Source organism: Haemaphysalis longicornis, unplaced genomic scaffold (assembly GCF_048455015.1).
Source record: "Haemaphysalis longicornis isolate Haplotype H1 unplaced genomic scaffold, Haemaphysalis longicornis Haplotype H1 scaffold_4, whole genome shotgun sequence".
In the NCBI taxonomy this organism is placed as follows: Eukaryota; Metazoa; Arthropoda; class Arachnida; order Ixodida; family Ixodidae; genus Haemaphysalis; species Haemaphysalis longicornis.
Genome location: NW_027526361.1, coordinates 28,479,923 through 28,499,785, shown reverse-complemented (window position 1 = coordinate 28,499,785; position 19,863 = coordinate 28,479,923). Strand labels below are relative to the sequence as shown.

The window sequence follows — 19,863 nt, the reverse complement described above, 5'->3', positions numbered from 1 at the left end:
GTCGGTGAACTGACGCGATTGGGAGGTTACAGGCTCAAGAACTGAGCTGAACATCGCTTTTTCGCAAACAGTGGGAAGCTCACAATTACGCTACAAAGTTTGCCACCCCTTCCCTGTGCTCTTTGGTCAGTGGCCACCAATTGTATAAACAAGTCCTTATGACGTCATAAGGGCTGGGTGAGAAAGTGCTTGGTGAGTCGCCACTGCTTCGTCTGTTTCCCATAATACTATCTAGTTTATTTGTTTGAAGTTTGTGATAAAATTGTTGCTACTGTTGTTCGGTCGAAGCTGTCTTTTGGATGAAGTAAACTTATAACAGGTTTATTGCACCAGAACAAACTAAGCTTTGTTGCATGCAGTAGACCCTGAAAGGTGCAGTGGTACAAAAATTGAAGAAATTCACCCCCTGATTAGCTTCCTAATTGTAGGGTGAATGTGTTAGAGGAATACATTCAAAATCTATGTATCAGAACTATGTGAGATAGCTGACTTCTGTTTTGGTATTGTCACAACTAGTTGTATATTTGCACCAAGATTTGTAAAATCTGCTGTATCGATGATGCAAGTTGTTTTAATTGTCAGTGTCTTGAAGGGTTTACAGAAAACAAGAGAATTTGTACTTTAAAACTTCTCATTAAAGAGCACCTGTACTATTGCACTACAAGGAACTCCCATTTTTTGGTACTATGTACTTGCATCAAGGTTTTTGATAGGAATGCACATACTGTATTATGATGTCTTGGTGCAAACAAGAATGCTCTTATCTTTTTTCTCAGTGAGTTTCTTTATACTACATGCATATAGAAGGCATGATGTGTCTCTCCTTTGGTGCTTATCTTTAGTGCATATTGCACCATTACTAACATTGGGTTGTAACTCCATATATTATGAGCTAATCCTGGAACTACAGTTGTGTCGTGAAGCATTTTGGTGCCTTGACAGTTTTCATTCTGGGGCAGCATATAGCCTTTGTGGCTTCTAGACACTTGAGTGAGTAAAACAGCAATGCAGCACATTGTGTTTTGGGATGCATGGGAGCTGTGTGTGCCTTTGTGATGCCTGCGGCAGGCCGAGGCGCACTCAGCTTTGTGTGTGTGTGTGTGCGTGCAGGAGTGCAAGCGGTACCAGAACCCGCACAAGGCGTACACGTTCAGAGTTCACGGCTACGAAGCGGTGGTGGGCCCAGTCAAGGGTGTCTATGGCAAGGAGAGCGGTGTCAACAAGGCCCGCGAACACTCACTGCTCGTTTCGGACAGGCCACCCTTCGTCACCATCCTCTCGCTTGGTGAGCACCCCTCATTTGTACGCGTGAAGAAGAGAAAGGGGGCTATGGCCCTTTCGCCGGTACTGACCCGGGCAAAGGTTCCTTTTTTCATTTCCATTTCTTGTCGCTATTTTGTTCTGATAAATTTAACACAAGGAGGACTACTCCCCTTCTTTTTGAAAAGAAAAGGATACTTTTCGTTTTGCATGCAGGAACTGCAACCGAGAGATTATGAAAATTACATCGAGCAATGCAAGGTGAAAAAATAAATAAAGAAAAAAGGCCAAGTGTGCTAAATTCGTTTAAAAAAAAAAAAAAAAAACCCTGATGCTGTGTTGCTTGCAGCGAAGTTTATAGACCGAAAGGTCAAAGTCATGCTTACCTTCACAATCTGTGAAGTGTATGCAAATATTTGTACAAACCTGTATTTTTCTTGTGTTTGTTCTTCAACTTGTGTTTAGTGGCATTTGTTCATAACTTTGCACTCTGATATTTTTGTAAATGCTGTGCGATCTAGCGCGCAGGCTCCCGTATTTTTCAAGGCCCCGCTTTTCTTCGTTTGGACTGCTCCTGAACCCAAACCCACCAAGAGAGTGACCTCTGCAAAGTGTCACGGGGAATTCGTGCAAGCATGTGCTCTTTGGGGGAATGGTGGCGGTGGTGGCAGCTGGCCCCAGTGGCTTAGTGGGTGTCCCTGTTGTGCACAGTGCGGGATGCGGCTGCCCGGCTGCCCAACGGGGAAGGCACGCGTGCCGACATTTGTGAGCTGCTCAAGGACTCGCAGTACCTGGCCGTGGCCAGTGACCAGCAGGTGAGGGGAACCATGCACCGCTGTTTTCTTTGGCTCACTACTTGTGCTTGGCGAGCCTGTGCCAGTGCTGGTGTGGCTGGCTGCTGTGTGGTCTCCAGTGTTGCATAGCTCATGGCAGCTGGCACCCACGACAAGTGTGGCTTGCCACCAGCCCCAAGGCATGCCTTTCTTTCTCAGCAACCTGCAGTTGTGAGGGACGAGGGCCATCCTGTCTATTTCTTTGATGCAGCACCAGCATAAATATTGTCGGTGTGCGAGTATTAGAAGCTTTTGAATCTTAAAACAAATCATGCAGTATATAATTAAACTTTAGCCCCTTGCAGTCCGTAACGTTTAACCACTTTCCGGCCCTTCCGGTTCACAACCATTTTGGCAGTTTCTGGCGCTGCTAAGAAAAGCACAAACTGTGGAACAAAAACTCACAGGATATTTATTTGTGCTCTTGCATTCTGCTTGGAACTCCTTTACCAATATTTGAGCAGCGTGTGTAACCGCTCGAAGCATTCTCCTGGGTGCAGGCCAGGGTTGTTACTGCAGGTTTTGCCGAAAATTAGTTTCCCACTTGCCTCGCTTTCTTTTTCTATCACTACAAACAGCACAGCCCATGCTTCTTAGGCGTGGGAGCTTGTAGATAAAATGGCTCTTTACAAATAGCCTTAAGTCCTCGCACTCTGTATGTGCAGATGAGCCCCGCTTTTTGGCTTGAACCCTCAGATGAAACTACCAGCAGCTGTTGGATGAGGTTGCGGCGATACTGCAGGTTTCACTGTTCTTTCTCTGCATGATTTTGCAGCTGTGTGCACCTCCTAATAAAACTATAGACAATGGAAACCTCTAGATGGCAGGAAAAAAATCTTTTGCCACCTATTTATTGTCTTTTGACAAAATGCGTAGCTTACAGAGTAATGATCCGCCCGGTGCTGTCTCCACCACTGTTGTGGACTTTGCGACTCGCTTCTGTCGAATCACTGTCACCACTACCTAATGGAGGCCTGTAATTATCTCTCTCGCTGGAGTCATCATCGCTTTGACTTACGTGCACCACCGTAGAATGCCCGCTATGAGAAAGCCACCATGCTTCTCAGCGAACAGCGTGCACGTGAAAACGCTCCCGAATCCAGCAGGCCTGTGCTGAACATTGTGCTGCACCCTAGTGCAAAGTGAAGAAAACTTCAACAAAGTTCACTTATCTCTCAAGAGATGGCGCATCATACGTTTACAAAGAATGCGCGCACAGCGCAGTGAAAAGAGCCACGAAATGCAACCTTGACCACCCATGTCGGTCACCCGGCAACGGACCGCTACGGCCGTTTTGCGTTGTTGGGGCAAAGGGTTGAATCAAATTGTGGTGTTTTAAAACATAATATTTTCGAAATATTTTTGATATTTGATATTTGGAAATACGAGTAGACAGCTGTTTCACCGAACAGGGACCCAAAATTATGCCTTGTTGAAAACGGAAGATGCTCTGATAAAAAAAGCACGTGCAGAATATATTCCCTGAAACAAGTCAGAACTGGTTGAGCGCCGACGCGTTTGGAGCACTGCAAATACTAGCAAAATGCACCGGCTTCCTTTGGTAGTAGGGACTGGCATACCTGGCATGCACCAGTTGTGTCGAGAGGTTAAGAGAAGGGTGCTTTGGGAGCATGGGGCACCTCGAATGGGGCACTCGGCCAGCTCACCCTTGCCTTTTTTTGCGTCCGTATAATGTGGCCAAATGGCCCCAGTCAGCGGTGTCTAGATAAAAAGCCCAGCTGTGTGCTGCCATTGTCCTTGGTTTTCTCATCAAATGATGTGCGTGGTTGATTTTTTTAAAATCCTGTAATGTTCCTTTGGTCTGTATAATAGATAAGGAAGAATGTCAAGCTTGTCAAGCTTCATATTCCTGGACTTTACTAAGAAGAAAGCGTTAGCGCTGCTGTGCTATAGGGAAGCTAGTTGGCTGACGTTGCACACTTATGCAGTTAATATTGAGCAATTTTGGTCTCGCCACTTCGGATTCAGAAGTTGCCTCCACATGAAATGTTGTATCAGCAAGGAAGCTAAAAGAATCAGGACAGCCTATTTGTTTGTTTGTGCCATAGGAAAGCTTTACAAATGCTTTTAAATAAGCCTTTTTTTATGAGCTCATTACTAAAGCCTAGCAGAGAAGTGGTAAATTGTACTTTTTCTATTAGAAATTGCACAATATTCACCCGATTCGAAAATACTCAGTTCGGTTCGAACCTACTAAAACAAAGGTATTTGCTTTTAAGGCACACCCCTGTTCAATATGCTTGTACATTGCATCTTTTAGTTCCATAGTGGCGGCAGGCTTCAGCCACAGCAAAATGGGGTTTCTTCAGAAGTTATTGAATAAATGCAGTGCACCTATCAACTACACTGGTCTGAATTTGGCATGAAAACAATATTTATAGGAACAACTTGGCTGAATACAAGTAATGTGCATGGCTATGCATAAATAATTCTGCTCTACAAAAATAGACAACACCCACAAAAGAATGAATTAAGGAAAAGAGAGTATAGCAGAGGTTCTCTGAGACAAGACAAGTTCACAGACAGTAACATTTGCTGGCTCAGGATTAATTGTTAGGCACACTACACTCCTTTTATTTCATTGGTGAAGAGACAGTACTGGAAGTCATCATCAGTGACTTCTGATGCAGGCCAGTCCAAGTCAGCAGTCTGAGAAGCACGACACAACATCTTTGTGAAGACGTAATCCAGCATGTTTATTTTAATAGTTGCTAAGAGGCATCCCAGTAAAAATTCAGGTCTACCAACATAGGTAGCTTGCAAAGAAGTGCTGTACAAGTCATGTTTTCATAAGTGCAAACAGGAGAAGGGCGAGAGTATTAAAACAGGCTGCTGCTTTTTAAATGTTTACTTCATGGTAGGTGCTTGCAGCATTGTGCGCCCCAAGCATGTAGTTGTTATTTTTTTGTTTTGTTTTAGTTGGTAGCGTGACAACAGTTTTTGAGTAAGTTTTGCTGTACACTGTCCTGGCACGAAAACTGCTAGAATTCTGGGCCAGGAATTGGCATCAGAAACAGGCCCTGACACGTATAGATGGTAGTCACTGAAACGTTTAGCTGTCAATTTCTTCGCTTGGCAACACTGGAAATGGCCACAGACATGGCTGAAGCGCCATGGACATGGCGTGGCTTGTGCCACTGCGCCCACACGCTGCAGGAAAAAAAAATAAATAAATAAAACACCCCGACGTGCGTGTTTTGGTCCGTTTCAACCCGATTCTCAACGGTGGTGTCAACAGAGATGTTATTAATTGCGCTCACATTGGAGTCGAGGCATTACTTTGCAATCGGTGGGGTAGAGTTTGGAACGTCCGACACACATCATGTGCTTAGCACGGACAAGTACTGTTGTCCCACGGAGCCCGGCATAAACAGTGACAGCGCACTCACATGGTTGCTGCATGCGTGCCTCGCCAGTGAACACAACCTATAAGACACAACGGTGACAGCCTTCTCCTTTGCTTGTTGGCGAGCGACCGAGTGCTGCTAGTGAGTGTGTGCCCTGTGTGCTGCAGATCCACACGGTGGTGAGTGGTGCTCTGGACCGGCTGCACTACGAGAAGGATCCGTGTGTCAAGTACGATGTGAACCGCAAGCTCTGGATCTACCTGCACCGCTGTCGCACAGAGGAGGAGTTCGGTGAGCTTCCCCCCCCCCCGTCCTTCCGCTGGCTTCCGCTGTGCCTGCTTCCTTTTGTGACCAGCTCCTCCTCTCCCCCTTGCAGAGAAGATCCACCAGGCACAAGCGGCCGCAGCCAAGGCCAAGAAGGCCATTCAGAAAAACAAGCTTCCCCGCTTGGTGAGCACACTTGTGGGCATAGCGGCGGTTTCACAAAAAGCACACAAGCTCCGTGAGGTGCACACAGACCCATGGTGTCACGTGCGCCACTGGCTTTACGCTTAAAATTGAATTTAAACTTAGAAAAGAAAGATTCATCTTCAAAAAAAAAAAAAAATTACCGTCCTCATCTAAAGGGAGTAGACAGTGAGCAGAAGCAAAAAGTTTGTCCAACCTTCGCTGAAAGTGCGTCCAATAGATCATCAAACCTTCAATGACCCAAATTGCGAACGAGGAACAAGCCCATGCGACGATTTTTCACGCCCAAAGTAAATGCGTCTATGAACAATCTAAATGTGTACCAATATGCGGTTTAGGAAATAAAGCTGTACTAGTTTACTCCATCTACATGATCGATGCATGTATTAGGCATTTTTTTTATCAATGAACATTACAGCCGGCAGGATGAAACCTTCTTGTTTTATTATGCTAGTCATCATGTGGTCGCAGTAGGATAATCTTGCCCGTAGGAACATGGCAAACACATAATAAACCAGTCGTCACACCGCCACTTTTCAAGCTGGCGTAACAGTGAGCAGTGCCGCCATGCCAAGCTCCAAGTTGCCAGAAACTGAAGCTAAAAATAGTGCCTTTAAGCATTATTCAAAGCTCAGGAGACGTTTCGCATTCTACTGTGACTATGGAGAAAAAGTCCACCCACCAGGTTGTGGTTACCAGTGCATAGGTGTTCCCTAATAAAGTGCTACACTGAGAGGTGTTTAGCTTTCTTGGGGGGCTTGTTGGGTGCAACTTGCTGGTGACAGCTGCATGAGGGGGGTAGGATGGTGTTGCTGAGCTGCCCCTCTTGCAGAAGTCCAAGGAGAGCCCCAAGGCAGCCGAGCCAGAGACGACGAGTCCAGTCAAGCGGCCACCGCCGTCCCCTCCGCCTCTGCCGCCGGTTGCCCGGCCTGAACCGCCCGTGGTCGAACCTCCAGTGGTGAGCCGGCCACCACCGGAGGAACCCGCTGCACCGGAACAGCAGCCCAAACTGGTGGCCAAGGGCTTCCAGACCATCGTCATCAAGCAGGAGCCCAAGAACAAGCCCGTCATGGCACGCCTCGTCTCCGGATCGCAGGTACTCTTGGGACATGCTCGTCTATTCCAATTGCACCCGAGTTGGGACCCTTTGTAAGCACTTTTCCTGAAAACCATACTACCAAGCAGTCTACTACGTGAGCTGTTGCTGGAGAGCTGGCAGTAGTATAGTAGTAGTAATAGTAGTAAAAAACGCTTTATTGAGCCGGTGAAGTGGGGGTGGTTCCCTATTCCAGGAAGCCATGCGATGAGCAGGCAGCCTTTGCTCTGGAGACCAATAGTGTCGGGACATCGAGGTCGCTGCTGGTCACGCTGGTCACCAGGTTATCCCACTGCTCAGTCGTGGGAAGGGGGATGGAAGAGGGGGGAGGTTGGGGTTGTGCTTGCACTCTAATATGACACGAGGAAGAGTGCCGTGTTTTAAACAGAACTTGCATTCGGGTGGAAATAGCGTTGAGAACATGCAGCGGAGGTGGACTGGGTGAGGGAAGGTATTGCTGCTTAGTCGGCGAAGTGGTGACTCTTATTCTTTTGAAAGTTTAGGATGTGGAGGAGGAAAGTGTTGTCGTTCATACCAGTAATATTGAGCGATATCTTGGAAAGTAACTAGAGGGACGGACGGCGTGACATCCTCAGTAGCCTGGAGGGACAGGGCGCAGGCTTGCTGGTGAGCAAACTTATTGCTCGTCAGTGAGGAATGGCCGGGAGTCCAAATGAGGGTGACTTTCTGGCATAGTTGATGCTGCGACAGTAGTTCAGAAGTTGAGTAGACAGCTAGCAAGGGGTTGGCAAGGGGGCTTCAGTATGTGGATGTCACAATGGGTTCCGCTCACCGGCCAAGTGCTGACATGCTCCGCAAAGATGCTCCACCTGCCAGCACCACTAATATTTGGTGAAACCACGTTTTATTGCAGTCAGCTACAGTTTGCATGCACGAGAACTGTAGAGTCACTGGAAGGGTGCATCAAGGTGTCTTTCACTGCTTTTCCCTTTTCCCATTTTTTGCCCCCTTGAGCAGGCATACATATAATGGGCAGTGCAAAAAAGGAGGGCGCATGTTAGTGCCGAGGCATAAGATGAGTGATCCAAGATCTAGCCAGCCCTGTTGATCCCTGCCTAGTGTGTGCCTGCGGTGGAGGAGTGTGGGGTGCTCATGGGGCGCCCCCTCTGCTGTGCAGCAGGTGGTGTGCAACCTGGTGGGCAGCCCCCGGCCAGCGCTGCGCATCCAGGGAGCTCCCTTCCTGCCCGCGCCGCGGCTCATCACGGTGGCCCAGCAGGGGCCGCCACCGGCCACCGCCACACCCATGCTGCTCACCACACAGCCCACCGTTGTCCTAGGTCAGTCCCACCCCTCGGGGACCTGTGAGCCCTGCCATTGCGGCCACCCCCTAGCGAGTGCCACACGGCTTGTCTTTGCGGCACCCCCAATGCTCCTGTTGTGACGTAGCCAGCAGCTTGCTGACGGTTTTCCAGTGTGCAATGCAGCTGTGCTAGTCAGTCCTGCTCTGGACAATTTACCGTATGGTGAACGGCTGGGCAGGTTTTTGGGACATCTTGAAGGTAGCACACTTAAACACGGACACTAGGAAAAGACACGACAAACCACAGCGCTGTCTCACAACTGATTTTTATTAGAACAGACACACAGTTACATACTTCAACCTAAACCCATGTGACCACACATCATACATACGTCACAGTCCAGCGTATTATTTCCAAAACGTGACAGGCATGAACAAACTGTGTGTATGAAGAACCCGTGTCTTCATCCACACAGTTTGTTCATGCCTGTCACGTTTTGGAAATAATACGGTGGACTGTGACGTATGTATGATGTGTGGTCACATGGGTTTAGGTTGAAGTATGTAACTGTGTGTCTGTTCTAATAAAAATCAGTTGTGAGACAGCGCTGTGGTTTGTCGTGTCTTTTCCTAGTGTCCGTGTTTAAGTGCGCTACCTTCAAGATGTCCCAAATGCATTACCAACTAGTTGTCACTTCTTCTGGGCAGGTTTTGCTGCTTGAGTGTGATTTCCAGTAACCAGATTTTTTTGCTTGGATTTGTGCATTTCGTTGTAAAGTATCGAGGCTTGAACGTAAATGATGGTGCTTGCATTCTTTTTACCCCACTGTTTGTCTTAGGACCCCTTGTCGTTTTTAACTGTGCCACTTTTGGTCTAGTACTTTCCACAGTGTGTGCAACTGTGAATGAGGTGCAAAAATTGCACTGAGATGTATTGGCGGTATGTGCAGGCTGCATTTAGAAAATGAATTAGTTGCTTTTAAGGGTAAATAAGAATAGCAGCCTGCTGTTTAAGCAATTATGCTTTGTTTGAGCATCACCAAGATTTTCTGCTGCGCAAACCGCTTTATAACCTTTGAAATAATATAGCATGGTTAGTTTGCTTTGACTGTGTTCATTGTAGGCTCATCTAGTCTGTGTGGCCTATATAAAATTATTAGCAGTTAGCGTGCAAAAAATTGGAGTGTTAATCAGCGTAAATGATAAACAAGGCAAAATCAAAGACACTGTCAGCTGAACTTGCTTGCTAGAAACATGAATTTAGAAGCAAACCGTAGGCACAAAACACAGTGTGTTTAAAGTTCTGCATTTGCTTGTAAACATACTCCGGCAAGTTCAGGTTTCCATCAACATGTGTGAGCAAATCTTATTTCTGCTCCATCTGTAGACCTGTTTTTCTTGTCACAGTTGTAAGCAGGTGAAATCAGATTTGTAGTATTCAATTTTTTTTATAATAATTAATTAATTACAGTAATTATAACGATGATAATGAGTACTCAGATAATACAGGATAAGCGCTAAAAAGGGGTCAAAAATGCTTTGCTCAATTGTTCATTTGTGTGGGCCTGGTGATCCCTATGGGCGGTAGGCATCATTACATATACCTGTATGCTCCGGCATGATAAAACATTTTTCGACTGTATGGTATACAAATAAGGGCATGTGTTGGAACAACCATTCAGGGGCACTGTGAATGTGGCAGGTCAAGGTAATTCTTTATTTAAATTATTAAAAATCTGGTTGACATTCACTTGATCTGCCAATTTATCCACCCTTGGTCAATCCCCTCTGTGTGTGTGTATATGCTACTCTATATACAATGCTCATTGATGCCGTACATTACCCAGCTACTGGCCTTCCTTCTTCAGTAAAGGTGTTAGAGCAACATTGTAATGCCTGGTGTATGCAGATGTTGTACATGCAAGGGTTGTTTGATAAGCTTGGTAAATTTCTCTTAGATGGCCATGTAGTCTTTGTGGCGATAGCTGCAAAATATCGCTCTTCAACCTTGCTCAAGCGAGATATTATGCATAAGTATGGCATTATTTTCAGCCGACATAGGTATGTTTGAAGCGAGCATGTCAGCGCTTATTTTGAATGTGAAAAGAGACGAGTTTTGTGTAGTGATTTAACGTTTTTTTTTAAAGTAAATTGAACTTCTGTTTTAATGAAGTGGGGAGCTAGGCATATCAAGGCAGAGTTTGTTGAAGTTTAGTGCACCAGCGCTGAAGATGGTTCAGTTTTGTGAATGAATGGATTTAAATGACTGAACATCAATTCAAGGTGAGGCACCTGCTAGACATTGGGGTCGGCATTCCGGACATCGTGGAAAAGAAATAATAGAATTTTTATGCATAATAGCAGTGTGTGAGACTGCCGATACTGTCAACTCCCATTGATACGAAGTCCACTGGGACCATAAAGCACTTTGGATTAGCCGAACTCATAATTAAACAAAAATGTCAGGAACAGCATTGTTATTGGTCCACAACATGCCTCCTTTTCTGATTTTGTTCAAAATCTCGACTTTCATCGCAAAGTCAAGCATATGACACAGGCTGCCGTGACAGTTGAGACTTATTGCTAAAATCGAAGTCTGCAGCTTTGATTTTAAAGCTTGAAGCCACACAAAAGTGAAGGCTAGAGCCACACAATCCGCTCGCATTGCGCTGTGTGCAATAAAGGTCGAGAACCTCAAAAGAGAGATGCGTGTGCTGGCGTGCGTTTCAACTGGCCTGGCACTTTATGAGCTGTGCGCTGCCTCAATTGCGATGGCGCAGACATAGTACAGAGCATGGCACTATTTTGGCGCTTGAAAATTTTGAGTTTTCCTTTTTTTTTTCGAGAAAGGACATTCACCTCGATGCTTTTTATTTGAAATAACTTCTAGTTACCCGTTTTAATAGGTTTTAGCTTCAAATTATTGAGCAATTTCTGCCATTGAATTGCATGTAAAATTGCCTGGACCAGCGCATCACTGATAATTAAACAAAAATTCCAATTAAGTGACTTAATTACCCAGAGTCGCCTACAATATTTTGTCAGCTAAGAAAGTGATCACCACCCCTTTTTCGAGAACACCAAGGAATAATCCATATTGACTAGTACGTGAAAAATGGAACAAAAAATATAAGATGCAAATAGATGATGCATTGCTACTGGACTGTTTTAAGGTAAAAAGAAGCGTAGGCTAAGACACAAGAAAGTGCTCTTTCACCAAGACAGTGCATCATCCTACACATCAACCTTCGATTTGCCTTTGAATTGGTTGCTCATACCCCAGCCCCGCATTCTCTGGATTTAGCCCCGTGTCATTTTATCTTGTTCGTAAACTTGAAAATATAGCTTTGTGGGAGAATTTTTGTCAGGCGAGGATGCCATCACCGCTGTCAAAATATATTTTACTGCACTTGACAATTGCTACTTCTGTAGTGGAATGTTTAAGAATGGGCAGTAAAGAGACGTAGTGTGTAGCCCCCAATGGAGACCATGTCAGTGAATAAAATGAATTGTCTCGAGGAAAAAGTGTTTAACTCGTACTTTCACCATACTTATCAAGCAACCCTTGTGCAACTCAAATGAAGCTGTCTTTGACCTTACAGCTGATGCTTTCTAGAGCAAATGTGTTGGCCACAAAGCAACATACGCAAGTCAGGCATTGTGAGCACATTGTGCGTTGCGGTGTGATAACTGTGAGCGTATGCCGGTGGAGAGCACTTGCCCTGTTCAGCACTGTCCCGTAGCTTCATTTTGTCGTGCTTTAGTTATCTTTTTCCTTGCTGACTTTTCGTGTGGCCGCTTATGGACCAACTGGCCTCCGTTGTGGGATGAATGGTGAATTTGGAGGAAAGCAATGAAACGCCGTGCCAACAATTCCGCGTGTGCCGTGTGAGCATGAGAGCCTGTGTTTATTCAATGACTTCTCTATTTTTCTTGGTGTATATGGCATAGTAATGCTGCTCAATGTTGTAAGAACACAGTGGAATGAAATGCCCATGTTGAAGACACAAACTAGGCTTCTGCAAGCCTCGTTTGTTTTTATTCCTCATAAAACTGCTTTCAAGCAGGACTGTCATGCCACCTGGTGATGTCAACTTGCGTTTAGGTCATTTTACTGGAATGCAGAGGACTGGAACCAGATAGCCCAAAAATATGGCGCCATGTTTGCCTTGCTGAATACTTGAAAGGTTGATCAGCATGATCTTTGGGCTCACAGGAGTTGAAAGAATGGCAGGACCGTTAGCGACTTCTTTATGCAGCCTGTCTAGCCACACAGGAGGGGATACCATGGTCACTGGTTGGCCAGTGCATTGGAATATGGTGTGCAAGTTGTATAAATTCCCCCCCCAATGCTTTGTGCGCTGCTATCGCTTGCTCCACTCCACCTTCATTGCTTCCCAATCTCCCAAATGCCGCACAGTGATGCACAAAGTACAAGAAACATAGGAGATGAGCTTTCTCCGTGAACTCTTGTGATTGTGCATTTCAACAGTGGTCCTGCTCCAGCTGCCCGATGCGCAAAGTGAGGCCTAACGAGGGTCTTTTCTTCCCTCGCAGCCAACCAGGCGGGGGGACCCCTGAAGTCGAGCCCGGCCTACGTGATGGGTGCCACGGGGCCCCCGGGCACCATGGTGGTGGGTGGGCAGCCGCTAAAGGGCATCAAGGTGATCCCCGTGCCACCAAGGGGTGCCCGTCCCCTGCTGGCACGCCTCATCGGGCCACCCCCCACGGGCCTCCGGGCAGTCCACCCCGCCGCCAAGGCCACTGCTGCCACCGCTCCAGTCACCTCCGCACCATCGTCACTCATTGTTCAGGTGCTGCCCTCCTCACCTTCCCCCCATCACTAGCCACGTGCAGGCCTGAACAGAGCAGCAGTTCGTGTAGCCGTCAAGGTGTTGAAGGACCCACTAATTGGGTGGATGGCGACGTTGATGCTTGACACACCTTCAAAACAGTTTCTTGCACGTGTCTGTTGACCTGGCCCTACTTGTGATAAATAAAAACTTAATTGCATGTCCACTGCAAAATGCCAGAGGGAGGAGCAACTTTGCATTAAACCCTGCCTTTTGCAATACAGCCATTGTTTAAAATTGGGGAAATGACTTTGTACTGCAAGAGGGCTTTGAAAACCCCTTTGAGAATTGATACTACAATATTTGCGGCTAGATATACCTACATCAAAATGACTGGGACTAACTTTGCGATGCCTCTCTTTTGACTTTAGCTGGCACTTTGGGTAGGGTGTGGAAAGGCTGTCACTTTAATAATCCACAGAACTGCCACCGTGTCTTTCCCTGCATGGGCTCGGTGCATATTATTGTAGATTTGAAGAAAAGAAAAAGAAGAAGAAGAAGAAGGAAGGCTGTATGACCCTGTGCGCCATGGCTTTAAAGGGGAATGCAGTGAGCGAGCGGGTAGCTGCGGGAACCTGCAATGCAAATCTCCCTCTCCTGGGAGCGACAGCTTTGGCGCTTCTGCACGACCAGTGGGGCAAACTGAATGCCTCTCATTTTGGCACTGCCATTGACGAAATTTGGTGAAGAGACAATATGGCTGCTACTTGACCTCTGTTCTGCTTCAGGGGCCGCTACTTAGGTATTTGCGCAGTGGTAACATGCAGTGCTCGGGGAACCGTGGCATTAGCTGCTCTCGCTGGAAGACGTTGGACCGTGCCTGAATGCACAGTCCAAAAACGTCTTGAACCATGCTTCAGTGGGCTCGTTATGAAAGTTATCTTGTAGTTAATTCACAACTGCAGTGCCCAACAAGTTTGTTAAGGTTGCGTTGTTCCTATGCAGGTGCAGCAGCAGCCGCCGCCTAGTGAAAGTGGGCCACGGCCAGACTGTCCACCTTCATCATGAAGAGCACCACTTGTTTGTCATCCAGGATTTGTTGCTCAGCAACTGGTTCCCCGAGTCTGTACATTACACATTTTGTTGAAACATGAAAAACTTGCACATGCCCGATTCTCTTCCACACGGACTCGCCCGTGATGGGTGACCAGTGTTATTTCTATCAGCACGACACCCTCAGCTTGCCCGTCATGAGAAAATAGCCGCACGAGAAAGGGAGACAAAGGTACACACAATGGCAACACCACTGTTTTAATGCTTCAGCCACATTCATGCAGCACATGTATCACATTGTTTCAGGCACTTGGAGTAGCCACGTACTCGGTGGCTACTAAGAGCTTTTAACAAGGCAGAGATATCTCGGGCAAGCCCAGTAAAAAGGCTGGTTGTAAGGCTACGCAGTCGCACCGGTTTGCTTTGAAGCCAGCGTGAAAACTACTTGGCTTCAGTTGCCAGACAGGCACTTTATCTTTATGAGCATTTGTCAAAACAGGTGTTTGGTAGGCACATATGGCAGGTGTGTCATGAGTTCTTGGCACCCAAAGGACAAGAAATACTTGGTGGAATACTGCATAAGTAACAAAAATACTTTTGCACCCAGCTGCTTCGCTTCTAAGTATAGGTGGATGGGTCATCCAAGTGGGAGCATTATGCGGTCTCGGACAATGCAGGCTGAAACACAGTGTGGGAACGCAGCATTGCTGCCACCTACACTTGGCATCAGCAGGTGGTACAGTTTCAGCTTGCAAAAACAAACTTGGGGGCTCCGAGTACAGAAGAATCAGCTCGTTTGCGATGCACTCCGATATGGAGGGCTACACACTAATTGAGACCACCTGCGGTTCTTTGTCATGACCAAAACCTCGCATAAGCAAGCACTGTTTCTCTTTGCCTCTAAGTCAGCATGCCAGGAATCGAACCCATGACCTTGTGCTCTGGTGCATTTATGTTTACCCTGCCCAAAACTGCAAACTAATTCTTAATTTTTTTCTGCCTGTCCCAATACATTGCATTCCGTGATAAAGCTCGGCCTCAGAAACTTCCTAAGGCACACAGGCACAACACACTTGGTATGTCTCGGACCCGCAAGTGAATTTGTTACATTGCAATTACAGAGTTTCATAGTGACATGCACTAGACGGAAATCTGGCGCTAGTGTCAAGGCAATCCATGCTTCTACAGGTGTAGCATCGTAAAAGCTTTCCATTTTTACTTGGCATGGCCCGTAAACTCAAAGGCTGCGCTGTGGCCGTATGAACTAAAATGTTGTTAAAAAGTCATTTAAAGCTGTTTTATTAATATAAATGTATAGCTCTTGAAAGATATGTCAGGAATTCTGTAAAAGCATCACGCAAGACAAACGAGAAATAAAATGCTTGCCCCTCTTGGTGCTTTTGGTGTCAGGGGCTACAGAAGCCATGTTGCAAGCCAGGCCAAGAATGGAAAACTGCCAGCTGTTATGGCAGCCCCCATGGTGGCATGACACTTGAGCGACAGTTTTCCTTATACAGTAGAATCTCAGTAAACGGAAATTGCTTAAACAGAATTGCCGCTTAAACAGAACAGTAGCCTGTAAGTTGGTTGGTTTTGTATTCAGATAACGTAAAGAAAACTCTCAGTAATCAGAACTAAAATTTCTGCGTCGCCGTGTAAATGGAACAAGAAATGAAACTTCTTGTGAAACCCATTGGCATGCGAATCAGCAGTTCCGGCAGTTTCGTTTTTTTTTTTTTTTTTCTTGCTCCATACTTTTTTTAGCCTCGTCTCGTTAGTGGTCAGCCATGTTAGCGCAACGAATGCAACATCAAAGTTCTTGTTCTAGTCGTTCGGTCTTGATTCAAGACGCCAAGGTTACAGGGCTTAGCTCCTGTCGCCTCGTTCGTGCCATCTTCTGAATCCGGTGGCTCCTAAGCAGTCACAAAGTTGAGGCCTCTAGCCTCCACGAAGATGCAGTTACAAGGACTCAAACAAAAATAATTGATGCATTTTGTAGTGGCACAGCAACTCACTGTTGCCAAATCAACTTTGTGAGTGCTGTGCCTGAACTTGCTGTCTGAAAAACTATCAGCTACATTCACCTTCTAGTGCTTAGAGTTCCATGAAATGGTATTAAGAGTGTGTGCGCACATAAATTTGCACTTTTACACATCTATCTCAGTAAATGGAACTCCTGTTAAACGGAACTAATTTTTTCGGTCCCTTGAAGTTCCGCTTATCGAGAGTCTACTGTAGTCTGTATTAGTATGAAACTCTCAACTGTAATACCCTATCCTCCGTATCACTGCTCCGTGTAGCATTTGCAGGCTGTGATAAGGCACTGGGGCTCTGATTTACACTTGGATGCACCGCGGATAGCCTGCAGGTAGCCTGAGGATTCTCCATGCCATAGGAACGTATACAAAAAATCAATGCTGGATTGCTTCCGGGGAGTCTGCAGCGAGCCTGGGACTGATAATTGAAAAGCCCCACTGACAACAACGCACAGAAGAAAGTAGTTCTAAGGCACACCGTCGTATCGCTTCCCTCTTGCAGAGGTAGATGCCGTGAAGAAATGTTGGTGCATCAGCCCTCCCATTGGCTCACACTTGCCGCTGCCTTCCCAGTGTTGCACGAAGCTTGCGAACCCGAGGATACGCCCAGTTTGACAAGCGCCCCCAATCAGTCGAGGCCAAAGAGGCTGAGTGCCGTGTAGGTGGTCCGCAGTGCCAGGTCCTGGGGCCCGATTCCCTGCACAGCCGCGGTGAGTTCGAGCAGCGCGGGCAGGCAGCAGGGCTCATTGCGCTGGAAGGAGCAGTAGCGCTCGAGCAGCTGCACCGCCCGGGGCTGTAGCGTGCCGCGCAGGGGAGCCGGCAGCGAGCGCGTGTTGGGCCACAGGAAGGGGCTGTCGCTCTCGAGCAGCAGCCGGTCGACGGGCAGTGCCCGCAGCACTGGCAGGTCCTTCCAGAGCTGGCCGCACACGCCCAGGTGGCAGCCACGCGCCACGTACGCCGCCGCCTGGTCGGCCGTGCCCGCAAAGCAGTGCAGCACCAGGCTCGCAGGCAGCCGGCCCTCGTGCCGCTCCAGCACGCCCATCATGGCCTCGAACGCAGCCCGCTCACGAAGCACCAGAGGCTTGCGCAGTTCACACGCCAGTGCTATCTGTGGAATGGTGGCAGCGTTGCTTGCTACAGCCCTTGTCATTCTTTGAACTGTTCACTACAGGTGCATCGTTGTCAATTTGTGCCCAAAGTGGAGCCAGAAGTTCTTAAAATTAGCGGTGCACAGGTCTACGACAGGAAGCACACACCTGTACCTGGAGGACAGGATTTCATTAATCTATATTACTAAGTTTAGCTTGTTTGAATCCTTTGTGCGGTTCATAGTGCAATGATCCTTTTTAAAGAACTTTTTAAACTGAAAGCTTTTTTTAGTGGGACCGATGGCGTCCTATCAAAAAACTAATTCATTTCCCCATAGAACGATTGGTCGATTGAAGAGCCCTGATAAGATCTTTGGACACATGGCGCGTACGTGAAACCGGGCTTCCATCGTGTCAAAACGGTTATTTGAAAATCTCGAAAAAGGAACGGTTCTAGATAAGACAAATCGGAATACATTCAGATCGTTCGTAGATGCATTTACTTAGTGCGCGAAAAATGGTCGCATGGGTTCGTTCTTCATTTCCAATTAGGGCTTTTGAAGGTTTGACAATTGATTGGGTGCATCTTCTGCAAAGGTTGGATGCACCTTTAGATTACTCGAGGGGACACTTATCGTCTGGGCCAGCTCATTCTGGCTTCCCGGAGAATAAGAAGGCACATGACGCGACTCGAGGCTTCATCGACCGGGCCGATGTCACCAACACCCTCGATGCACTATTGCTCCGCCGGTCGGGCAAGGACAGACTGGTCACCTACCGGGATGTCTTAAATCACTACAGGCTGGGAAGGGCTGAATATCCTGCAGCAGGCAAAACTCTGTCCAGACGGCAGGCAGTGGCTTGGCGCCTCCTCCAAGCAAACACCTTCCCCAACCTGGTGTTGCACAACCACTGCTACCCGGCACAATACTCCAGCGCATGCAAACAGTGTGGAAACAGGGCGAGCCTGCAACATAAGGACTGGGCTTGCCGCAACAAGGGATACAGAAGTCAAAAGAATAAAGGTCAGAAATTAACGATAAACATTAGAAGCTCTGAGCAGTGGGAGATTGTACAGCTCAGCTCGGACCGGAGAGAGCAGGTCCGTCTGGTCCAGACGGCTGAGGGCGCCGCCAGGGAAGGACTCCTGGCTGCCGACTGAGGGAGGAGGGGGGGGGGCTCTCATCAAGACTTCCCTTCCCTGACTCCTACCTATGGACAAATAAATGTCACTCAACTCTCTTTAGGAAGGGATGATAAATTTTCTGTGCGATTTTTCTTCATCCTCCAGTATAAAATAAGCCAGGAAGTAACTTTTTTGAAATGCTACGATAAGCATGCGTGGCACCAAAAATGTGCAGGCCACATATTTGGCTTAATTACAGAAATGCTTGGAAATGTGGTGCACTTTGTAATGCACTACATAGTTTAGTAATAAAAGCAAAGAGTAAGTGCAGAGGTATATCATGGAATGATTTTGGAAGATTTTTTTACAATTTATGAGGGAAAAGAGAAAGCTGCTACGGACATATTTGTCGCTTCTAAAGCTTGAGCAGGGCATCATCAAAATGTTACATAAAAGCAAAGATAATGTCACGTCTGCGGTTATCCAGGTTATCTAATCGCACCTTTTTTTTATGCACCTACCTGCTTCTCAAGCACTTCAATTTGGCACTCCGGCGAGGAAAAGTTTTTGCTGAAGTCCAGACCGCATTCTCCGATTCCAACACATTCTGGGCAGGACGCGACTGTACGCAGTGTCTCCAGCGTGTCGTCATCCCAAGACTTGGCGTCGTGCGGGTGGATGCCTGCGCATAAGCAGTCAGTGGGACACAGCTTAGCTTCTACATGCGTTTTACCTGCAGTGCAGTACACAGTCCCCGGATACATGCGCGTCAACCGGAGGGCCTCCTTAGTAGTATGGACCGAAGTTCCCAGGACGATCATTTTTTTCACGCCTGCATCCTTGGCTCGCTGGACCACGGCTTCCAGGTCCCTGCTGAACTTTTTGTTGACAAGGTTGGCGCAGATGTCTACGAGTATGTAACTATCGTCAGTATTTTTCAATGGCAACGCCTTTTCGGAATCGTCTTTCGTTTCTACGGTTTTAGTTGCGAACAGCTGATCACATCCAGCACCGCTCGACGCCATGTTGCTGACGTCAGAGAACAATTGTTTGTCCAGTCGGATAAATAGCACCATAGAGCGAAGGGTTTCATGACGCAGAAAAAGAGCAATCGTAACAGACAATTCTTATGGTAACAAGGACTGAGGCGGTGTATCAGTCAAATTGACAGCTGCAAAAAACAAGAAACGCTACATTTAATGCACTCCTTTGCAAGACTCTGCTTTGGTGGCAGCTTCGTACTGACTCTAGTGCTCTAGTGAAACTCCACGAACCTTAAATCTTCCGTCAATACTCTGACTAAACCTGGCCTTAACACTATTTTTTATGTTTTTTTTGGCTAAATAAATGATCATAAATTATATTTAAAAGTGAATTCAGACTCGACTTGTATGTCGTCTGCTTCGGATCGTCAGCCTCAACGCCTGCTTCAAACCATAGAGTTTTCAAATGGAGTGTGAGACCGCGAAACTTTACGAGCA

The 19,863-nt window shown here is 46.9% G+C and overlaps 2 protein-coding genes across 5 annotated transcripts in view; one reads left to right on the top strand and one right to left on the bottom strand.

Moving 5' to 3' along the window:
- LOC144178407 (nuclear factor related to kappa-B-binding protein) overlaps positions 1 to 14,247 on the top strand; it is a 35,211-nt gene extending 20,964 nt beyond the window's left edge. For 2 of the 4 annotated variants that reach the window (XM_077706238.1, XM_077706241.1), the window contains exons 13-20: positions 1,111 to 1,285; positions 1,972 to 2,075; positions 5,629 to 5,752; positions 5,838 to 5,911; positions 6,762 to 7,025; positions 8,164 to 8,323; positions 12,844 to 13,100; positions 14,085 to 14,247. In XM_077706238.1, the coding sequence (XP_077562364.1) occupies positions 1,111 to 1,285; positions 1,972 to 2,075; positions 5,629 to 5,752; positions 5,838 to 5,911; positions 6,762 to 7,025; positions 8,164 to 8,323; positions 12,844 to 13,100; positions 14,085 to 14,147 (1,221 nt within the window). In that variant the 3' untranslated portion in view covers positions 14,148 to 14,247. The remainder of the gene's footprint in view (positions 1 to 1,110; positions 1,286 to 1,971; positions 2,076 to 5,628; positions 5,753 to 5,837; positions 5,912 to 6,761; positions 7,026 to 8,163; positions 8,324 to 12,843; positions 13,101 to 14,084) is intronic. The other 2 variants (XM_077706240.1, XM_077706239.1) reach the window with 2 other exon arrangements.
- Positions 14,248 to 14,374: 127 nt separating this feature from the next.
- Positions 14,375 to 19,445, bottom strand: LOC144178410 (3'-5' ssDNA/RNA exonuclease TatD-like). The gene is made up of 3 exons (XM_077706245.1): positions 19,116 to 19,445; positions 18,904 to 19,064; positions 14,375 to 17,276 (listed from the first exon to the last, which is right to left on the bottom strand). The coding sequence occupies exons 1-3, from the start codon at positions 19,405 to 19,407 to the stop codon at positions 16,797 to 16,799; spliced, it is 933 nt and encodes a 310-aa protein (XP_077562371.1). The 5' UTR covers positions 19,408 to 19,445; the 3' UTR covers positions 14,375 to 16,796.
- Between the last annotated feature and the right edge of the window lie 418 nt (positions 19,446 to 19,863).